The sequence below is a fragment of the Salmo trutta genome, unplaced genomic scaffold, assembly GCF_901001165.1.
Source record: "Salmo trutta unplaced genomic scaffold, fSalTru1.1, whole genome shotgun sequence".
Classification (NCBI taxonomy): domain Eukaryota; kingdom Metazoa; phylum Chordata; class Actinopteri; order Salmoniformes; family Salmonidae; genus Salmo; species Salmo trutta.
Genome location: NW_021822468.1, coordinates 16,799 through 26,276, shown reverse-complemented (window position 1 = coordinate 26,276; position 9,478 = coordinate 16,799). Strand labels below are relative to the sequence as shown.

The 9,478-nt window shown below is 56.4% G+C and overlaps 1 protein-coding gene across 1 annotated transcript; it reads left to right on the top strand.

The window, feature by feature from the left end:
* The first annotated feature begins 7,540 nt into the window (after window positions 1-7,540).
* LOC115182347 (proline-rich receptor-like protein kinase PERK9) lies at window positions 7,541-9,478 on the top strand. Its single transcript, XM_029743966.1, has 3 exons — window positions 7,541-7,545; window positions 8,255-8,938; window positions 9,385-9,478. Exons 1-3 carry the CDS (start codon window positions 7,541-7,543, stop codon window positions 9,476-9,478), a joined length of 783 nt encoding a protein of 260 aa, XP_029599826.1.

The following is a 9,478-nucleotide window of genomic DNA, read 5'->3' as shown; positions in this document are numbered from 1 at the left end:
CGTGGTGGAGCTCAGAGAGATGGAGGAGACATGATGGAGCTCAGAGAGCTGGAGAGAGACGTGGTGGAGCTCAGAGAGCTGGGAGAGAGACGTGGTGGAGCTCAGAGAGCTGAGAGAGACGTGGGGAGCTCAGAGAGCTGGAGAGAGAGACGTGGTGGAGCTCAGAGAGCTGGAGAGAGAGACGTGGTGGAGCTCAGAGAGCTGGAGAGAGAGACATGGTGGAGCTCAGAGAGATGGAGAGAGACGTGGTGGAGCTCAGAGAGCTGGAGAGAGACATGATGGAGCTCAGAGAGCTGGAGAGAGACGTGGTGGAGCTCAGAGAGCTGGAGAGAGAGACGTGGTGGAGCTCAGGGAGATGGAGAGAGACGTGGGGGAGCTCAGAGAGACATGGTGGAGCTCAGAGAGACATGGTGGCGCTCAGAGATCTGGAGAGAGACATGGTGGAGCTCAGAGAGCTGGAGAGAGACGTGGTGGAGCTCAGAGAGATGGAGAGAGACGTGGTGGAGCTCAGAGAGCTGGAGAGAGACGTGGTGGAGCTCAGAGAGCTGGAGAGAGAGACGTGGTGGAGCTCAGAGAGACATGGTGGAGCTCAGAGAGACATGGTGGAGCTCAGAGAGCTGGAGAGAGAGACATGATGGAGCTCAGAGAGACATGGTGGAGCTAAAAGAGATGGAGAGAGATGTGGTGGAGCTCAGAGAGCTGGAGAGAGACGTGGTGGAGCTCAGAGAGCTGGAGAGAGACATGGTGGAGCTCAGAGAGCTGGAGAGAGATGTGGTGGAGCTCAGAGAGATGGAGAGAGACGTGGTGGAGCTCAGAGAGCTGGAGAGAGAGACGTGGTGGAGCTCAGAGAGCTGGAGAGAGACGTGGTGGAGCTCAGAGAGCTGGAGAGAGACATGGTGGAGCTCAGAGAGCTGGAGAGAGATGTGGTGGAGCTCAGAGAGATGGAGAGAGACATGGTGGAGCTCAGAGAGATGGAGAGAGACGTGGTGGAGCTCAGAGAGCTGGAGAAAGAGACGTGGTGGAGCTCAGAGAGCTGGAGAGAGACGTGGTGGAGCTCAGAGAGCTGGAGAGAGAGACGTGGTGGAGCTCAGAGAGCTGGAGAGAGACGTGGTGGAGCTCAGAGAGCTGGAGAGAGACGTGGTGGAGCTCAGAGAGCTGGAGAGAGGACGTGGTGGAGCTCAGAGAGCTGGAGAGAGAGACGTGGGAGAATGAGAGGACGTGGGGAGCTCAGAGAGACATGGTGGAGCTCAGAGAGACATGGTGGAGCTCAAAAGCTGGAGAGAGACGTGGTGGAGCTCAGAGAGCTGGAGAGAGAGACGTGGTGGAGCTCAGAGAGCTGTAGAGAGACGTGGTGGAGCTCAGAGAGATGGAGAGAGACATGATGGAGCTCAGAGAGCTGGAGAGAGACGTGGTGGAGCTCAGAGAGATGGAGAGAGACGTGGTGGGAGCTCAGAGAGCTGGAGAGAGACATGATGGAGCTCAGAGAGCTGGAGAGAGACGTGGTGGAGCTCAGAGAGCTGGACAGAGAGACGTGGTGGAGCTCAGAGAGATGGAGAGAGACGTGGGGGAGCTCAGAGAGACATGGTGGAGCTCAGAGAGACATGGTGGCGCTCAGAGATCTGGAGAGAGACATGGTGGAGCTCAGAGAGCTGGAGAGAGACGTGGTTGAGCTCAGAGAGCTGGAGAGAGACGTGGTGGAGCTCAGAGAGCTGGAGAGAGACGTGGTGGAGCTCAGAGAGCTGGAGAGAGAGACGTGGTGGAGCTCAGAGAGACATGGTGGAGCTCAGAGACATGGTGGAGCTCAGAGAGCTGGAGAGAGAGACATGATGGAGCTCAGAGAGACATGGTGGAGCTAAAAGAGATGGAGAGAGATGTGGTGGAGCTCAGAGAGCTGGAGAGAGACGTGGTGGAGCTCAGAGAGCTGGAGAGAGACATGGTGGAGCTCAGAGAGCTGGAGAGAGATGTGGTGGAGCTCAGAGAGATGGAGAGAGACGTGGTGGAGCTCAGAGAGATGGAGAGAGACGTGGTGGAGCTCAGAGAGCTGGAGAAAGAGACGTGGTGGAGCTCAGAGAGCTGGAGAGAGACATGGTGGAGCTCAGAGAGCTGGAGAGAGACGTGGTGGAGCTCAGAGAGCTGGAGAGAGAGACGTGGCGGAGCTCAGAGAGCTGGAGAGAGAGACATGATGGAGCTCAGAGAGACATGGTGGAGCTAAAAGAGATGGAGAGAGATGTGGTGGAGCTCAGAGAGCTGGAGAGAGACATGGTGGAGCTCAGAGAGCTGGAGAGAGATGTGGTGGAGCTCAGAGAGATGGAAAGAGACGTGGTGGAGCTCAGAGAGATGGAGAGAGACGTGGTGGAGCTCAGAGAGCTGGAGAAAGAGACGTGGTGGAGCTCAGAGAGCTGGAGAGAGAGACATGGTGGAGCTCAGAGAGCTGGAGAGAGAGACATGGTGGAGCTCAGAGAGCTGGAGAGAGAGACATGATGGAGCTCACAGAGCTGGAGAGAGACGTGGTGGAGCTCAGAGAGCTGGAGAGAGAGACGTGGTGGAGCTCAGAGAGCTGGAGAGAGACGTGGTGGAGCTCATAGAGCTGGAGAGAGAGACATGGTGGAGCTCAGAGAGATGGAGAGAGACGTGGGGGAGCTCAGAGAGACATGGTGGAGCTCAGAGAGACATGGTGGAGCTCAGAGAGCTGGAGAGAGACATGGTGGAGCTCAGAGAGCTGGAGAGAGACGTGGTGGAGCTCAGAGAGCTGGAGAGAGAGACGTGGTGGAGCTCAGAGAGACATGGTGTAGCTCAGAGAGCTGGAGAGAGACATGGTGGAGCTCAGAGAGCTGGAGAGAGAGACGTGGTGGAGCTCAGAGAGCTGGAGAGAGAGACATGATGGAGCTCAGAGAGACATGGTGGAGCTAAAAGAGATGGAGAGAGACGTGGTGGAGCTCAGAGAGCTGGAGAGAGACGTGGTGGAGCTCAGAGAGCTGGAGAGAGACATGGTGGAGCTCAGAGAGCTGGAGAGAGAGACATGGTGGAGCTCAGAGAGCTGGAGAGAGAGACGTGGTGGAGCTCAGAGAGCTGGAGAGAGACGTGGTGGAGCTCAGAGAGCTGGAGAGAGAGACGTGGTGGAGCTCAGAGAGATGGAGAGAGAGACGTGGTGGAGCTCAGAGAGATGGAGAGAGACGTGGGGGAGCTCAGAGAGACATGGTGGAGCTCAGAGAGACATGGTGGAGCTCAGAGAGCTGGAGAGAGACATGGTGGAGCTCAGAGAGCTGGAGAGAGACGTGGTGGAGCTCAGAGAGCTGGAGAGAGACATGGTGTAGCTCAGAGAGCTGGAGAGAGACGTGGTGGAGCTCAGAGAGCTGGAGAGAGAGACATGGTGGAGCTCACAGAGCTGGAGAGAGAGACGTGGTTGAGCTCAGAGAGCTGGAGAGAGACGTGGTGGAGCTCAGAGAGCTGGAGAGAGACGTGGTGGAGCTCAGAGAGCTGGAGAGAGAGACGTGGTGGAGCTCAGAGAGACATGGTGGAGCTCAGAGACATGGTGGAGCTCAGAGAGCTGGAGAGAGAGACATGATGGAGCTCAGAGAGACATGGTGGAGCTAAAAGAGATGGAGAGAGATGTGGTGGAGCTCAGAGAGCTGGAGAGAGACGTGGTGGAGCTCAGAGAGCTGGAGAGAGACATGGTGGAGCTCAGAGAGCTGGAGAGAGATGTGGTGGAGCTCAGAGAGATGGAGAGAGACGTGGTGGAGCTCAGAGAGATGGAGAGAGACGTGGTGGAGCTCAGAGAGCTGGAGAGAGAGACGTGGTGGAGCTCAGAGAGCTGGAGAGAGACATGGTGGAGCTCAGAGAGCTGGAGAGAGACGTGGTGGAGCTCAGAGAGCTGGAGAGAGAGACGTGGTGGAGCTCAGAGAGCTGGAGAGAGAGACATGATGGAGCTCAGAGAGACATGGTGGAGCTAAAAGAGATGGAGAGAGATGTGGTGGAGCTCAGAGAGCTGGAGAGAGACATGGTGGAGCTCAGAGAGCTGGAGAGAGATGTGGTGGAGCTCAGAGAGATGGAAAGAGACGTGGTGGAGCTCAGAGAGATGGAGAGAGACGTGGTGGAGCTCAGAGAGCTGGAGAGAGAGACGTGGTGGAGCTCAGAGAGCTGGAGAGAGAGACATGGTGGAGCTCAGAGAGCTGGAGAGAGAGACATGGTGGAGCTCAGAGAGCTGGAGAGAGAGACATGGTGGAGCTCAGAGAGCTGGAGAGAGACGTGGTGGAGCTCAGAGAGCTGGAGAGAGAGACGTGGTGGAGCTCAGAGAGCTGGAGAGAGACGTGGTGGAGCTCAGAGAGCTGGAGAGAGAGACATGGTGGAGCTCAGAGAGATGGAGAGAGACGTGGGGGAGCTCAGAGAGACATGGTGGAGCTCAGAGAGACATGGTGGAGCTCAGAGAGCTGGAGAGAGACATGGTGGAGCTCAGAGAGCTGGAGAGAGACGTGGTGGAGCTCAGAGAGCTGGAGAGAGAGACGTGGTGGAGCTCAGAGAGACATGGTGTAGCTCAGAGAGCTGGAGAGAGACATGGTGGAGCTCAGAGAGCTGGAGAGAGAGACGTGGTGGAGCTCAGAGAGCTGGAGAGAGAGACATGATGGAGCTCAGAGAGACATGGTTGAGCTAAAAGAGATGGAGAGAGACGTGGTGGAGCTCAGAGAGCTGGAGAGAGACGTGGTGGAGCTCAGAGAGCTGGAGAGAGACATGGTGGAGCTCAGAGAGCTGGAGAGAGAGACATGGTGGAGCTCAGAGAGCTGGAGAGAGAGACGTGGTGGAGCTCAGAGAGCTGGAGAGAGACGTGGTGGAGCTCAGAGAGCTGGAGAGAGAGACGTGGTGGAGCTCAGAGAGATGGAGAGAGAGACGTGGTGGAGCTCAGAGAGATGGAGAGAGACGTGGGGGAGCTCAGAGAGACATGGTGGAGCTCAGAGAGACATGGTGGAGCTCAGAGAGCTGGAGAGAGACATGGTGGAGCTCAGAGAGCTGGAGAGAGACGTGGTGGAGCTCAGAGAGCTGGAGAGAGACATGGTGTAGCTCAGAGAGCTGGAGAGAGACGTGGTGGAGCTCAGAGAGCTGGAGAGAGAGACATGGTGGAGCTCACAGAGCTGGAGAGAGAGACGTGGTTGAGCTCACAGGGCTGGAGAGAGAGACGTGGTGGAGCTCTGAGAGCTGGAAAGAGAGACGTGGTGGAGCTCACAGAGCTGGAGAGAGAGACGTGGTGGAGCTCAGAGCTGGAGAGAGAGACGTGGTGGAGCTTAGAGAGCTGGAGAGAGACATGGTGGAGCTCAGAGAGCTGGAGAGAGAGACATGGTGGAGCTCAGAGAGCTGGAGAGAGAGACATGGTGGAGCTCAGAGAGCTGGAGAGAGAGACATGGTGGAGCTCAGAGAGCTGGAGAGAGACATGGTGGAGCTCAGAGAGCTGGAGAGAGAGACATGGTGTAGCTCAGAGAGCTGGAGAGAGACGTGGTGGAGCTCAGAGAGCTGGAGAGAGAGACATGGTGGAGCTCACAGAGCTGGAGAGAGAGACGTGGTGGAGCTCACAGAGCTGGAGAGAGAGACGTGGTGGAGCTCACAGAGCTGGAGAGAGAGACGTGGTGGAGCTCACAGAGCTGGAGAGAGAGACATAGTGGAGCTCAGAGCTGGAGAGAGAGACATGGTGGAGCTCAGAGAGCTGGAGAGAGACATGGTGGAGCTCAGAGAGCTGGAGAGAGAGACGTGGTGGAGCTGGAGAGAGAGACATGGTGGAGCTCAGAGAGCTGGAGAGAGACGTGGTGGAGCTCAGAGAGCTGGAGAGAGAGACATGGTGGAGGTCACAGAGCTGGAGAGAGAGACGTGGTGGAGCTCACAGAGCTGGAGAGAGAGACGTGGTGGAGCTCAGAGAGCTGGAGAGAGAGACATGGTGGAGCTCAGAGAGCTGGAGAGAGAGACGTGGTGGTGCTCAGAGAGCTGGAGAGAGAGACATGATGGAGCTCAGAGAGACATGGTGGAGCTAAAAGAGATGGAGAGAGACGTGGTGGAGCTCAGAGAGCTGGAGAGAGACGTGGTGGAGCTCAGAGAGCTGGAGAGAGACATGGTGGAGCTCAGAGAGCTGGAGAGAGAGACATGGTGGAGCTCAGAGAGCTGGAGAGAGACGTGGGGGAGCTCAGAGAGCTGGAGAGAGAGACGTGGTGGAGCTCAGAGAGCTGGAGAGAGAGACGTGGTGGAGCTCAGAGAGCTGGAGAGAGACGTGGTGGAGCTCAGAGAGCTGGAGAGAGAGACGTGGTGGAGCTCAGAGAGATGGAGAAAGAGACGTAGTGGAGCTCAGAGAGATGGAGAGAGACGTGGGGGAGCTCAGAGAGACATGGTGGAGCTCAGAGAGACATGGTGGAGCTCAGAGAGCTGGAGAGAGACATGGTGGAGCTCAGAGAGCTGGAGAGAGACGTGGTGGAGCTCAGAGAGCTGGAGAGAGACATGGTGGAGCTCAGAGAGCTGGAGAGAGACGTGGTTGAGCTCAGAGAGCTGGAGAGAGAGACATGGTGGAGCTCAGAGAGCTGGAGAGAGAGACATGGTGGAGCTCACAGAGCTGGAGAGAGAGACGTGGTGGAGCTCACAGAGCTGGAGAGAGAGACGTGGTGGAGCTCTGAGAGCTGGAAAGAGAGACGTGGTGGAGCTCACAGAGCTGGAGAGAGAGACGTGGTGGAGCTCAGAGAGCTGGAGAGAGACGTGGTGGAGCTCACAGAGCTGGAGAGAGAGACATGGTGGAGCTCAGAGAGCTGGAGAGAGAGACATGGTGGAGCTCAGAGAGCTGGAGAGAGAGACATGGTGGAGCTCAGAGAGCTGGAGAGAGACATGGTGGAGCTCAGAGAGCTGGAGAGAGAGACGTGGTGGAGCTCAGAGAGCTGGAGAGAGAGACATGGTGGAGCTCAGAGAGCTGGAGAGAGACATGGTGGAGCTCAGAGAGCTGGAGAGAGAGACGTGGTGGAGCTCAGAGAGCTGGAGAGAGACGTGGTGGAGCTCAGAGAGATGGAGAGAGAGACGTGGTGGAGCTCAGAGAGCTGGAGAGAGACATGGTGGAGCTCAGAGAGCTGGAGAGAGACGTGGTGGAGCTCACAGAGCTGGAAAGAGATGTGGTGGAGCTCAGAGAGCTGAAGAGAGACGTGGTGGAGCTCAGAGAGCTAGAGAGAGACGTGGTGGAGCTCAGAGAGCTGGAGAGAGACGTGGTGGAGCTCAGAGAGATGGAGAGAGACGTGGTGGAGCTCAGAGAGCTGGAGAGAGACATGGTGGAGCTCAGAGAGCTGGAGAGAGACGTGGTGGAGTTCACAGAGCTGGAAAGAGACGTGGTGGAGCTCAGAGAGCTGAAGAGAGACGTGGAGGAGCTCAGAGAGCTGGAGAGAGACGTGGTGGAGCTCAGAGAGCTAGTCCACACAATCCAGACAGAACAATCCCAGAAAACAGACCAGCACAACAACATCCCCCCCAACATGATCAGGAGGGCTGAAGGTGGAGATGGATGGCTGTCTGAGAGAGATGGCTGCTCTACGGAATGAGGTGAGAGAACTTAGAGGTACACGTGGCACTAAATGAAGAGCTGACAAAGCTGAATTGTGACAGAGACCAGGACGCTCCCCCAGAGAAGCCAGCAGAACAGCCCACCTCAGGCCCAGACCACAACCTCAACACCACAATGGAACAAAACAACACAGGACCCACCGACCCAACAGAACAACACAGGACCCACCAACCCAACAGAACAACACAGGACCCACCAACCCAACAGAACAACACAGAACCCACCAACCCAACAGAACAACACAGGACCCACCAACCCAACAGAACAACACAGGACCCACCAACCCAACAGAACAACACAGGACCCACCAACCCAACAGAACAACACAGAACCCACCAACCCAACAGAACAACACAGAACCCACCAACCCAACAGAACAACACAGGACCCACCAACCCAACAGAACAACACAGGACCCACCAACCCAACAGAACAACACAGGACCCACCAACCCAACAGAACAACACAGGACCCACCAACCCAACAGAACAACACAGAACCCACCAACCCAACAGAACAACACAGGACCCACCAACCCAACAGAACAACACAGGACCCACCAACCCAACAGAACAACACAGGACCCACCAACCCAACAGAACAATACAGAACCCACCAACCCAACAGAACAACACAGAACCCACCAACCCAACAGACCCCACCCTCTTCTAACAACCCCCCTGTCAGGTCCCCTGATAGCTCTTCTAACAACCCCCCTGTCAGGTCCCCTGATAGCTCTTCTAACAACCCCCCTGTCACCTCCCCTGATAGCTCTTCTAACAACCCCCCTGTCAGGTCACCTGATAGCTCTTTTAACAACCCCCCTGTCAGGTCCCCTGATAGCTCTTCTAACAACCCCCCTGTCACCTCCCCTGATAGCTCTTCTAACACCCCCCTTGTCAGGTCCCCTGATAGCTCTTCTAACACCCCCCCTGTCAGGTCCCCTGATAGCTCTTCTAACAACCCCCCTGTCAGGTCCCCTGATAGCTCTTCTAACAACCCCCCTGCCACCTCCCCTGATAGCTCTTCTAACAACCCCCCTGTCACCTCCCCTGATAGCTCTTCTAACAACCCCCCTGTCAGGTCCCCTGATAGCTCTTCTAACAACCCCCCTGTCACCTCCCCTGATAGCTCTTCTAACAACCCCCCTGTCACCTCCCCTGATAGCTTTTCTAACAACCCCCCTGTCACCTCCCCTGATAGCTCTTCTAACAACCCCCCTGTCACCTCCCCTGATAGCTCTTCTAACAACCCCCCTGTCAGGTCCCCTGATAGCTCTTCTAGCAACCCCCCTGTCAGGTCCCCTGATAGCTCTTCTAACAACCCCCCTGTCAGGTCCCCTGATAGCTCTTCTAACAACCCCCCTGTCAGGTCCCCTGATAGCTCTTCTGACAACCCCCCCCCCCCCCCCCCCCACATCCACTGAGGACACACAAAAGCCAGAGATTGTACTCCTCATTGACTCAAATAGCAAATACATTCAAGAGGAAAAACTTTGTCCCAAACACAAAGTGTCTAAATTCTGATGCCTAAACACTAGACATGCCCTGGAGCTGTTGTCAGAGGACAGACTAGGGTCACCCAGCCACATCACAAGGGGCACAAATGACCTGAGGGCCCAGCGGGAAAGGGAGTGATTGAAAAAGCTTCTTCTACTTTCCCCAACACACAAGTGTTTATCTCCACCCTGCTACCATACAGCGGGTAAACGCAAGTATTTCCCAGGACTGTGCCTCAAAACCAAATGTTTACCTGGCCCACCACTTCACCCTGGACTTGAACAGCCTTTACGTCCCAGTCATGCCAACTTTTGCCAGGATCCTGAAGGACGTCACCCTCAACCGCAGCCCCAGCACCTCACACAGGAGCAACGGACCCCCCCCCGCCCCGACCAGCGAGACACCCTCCTAG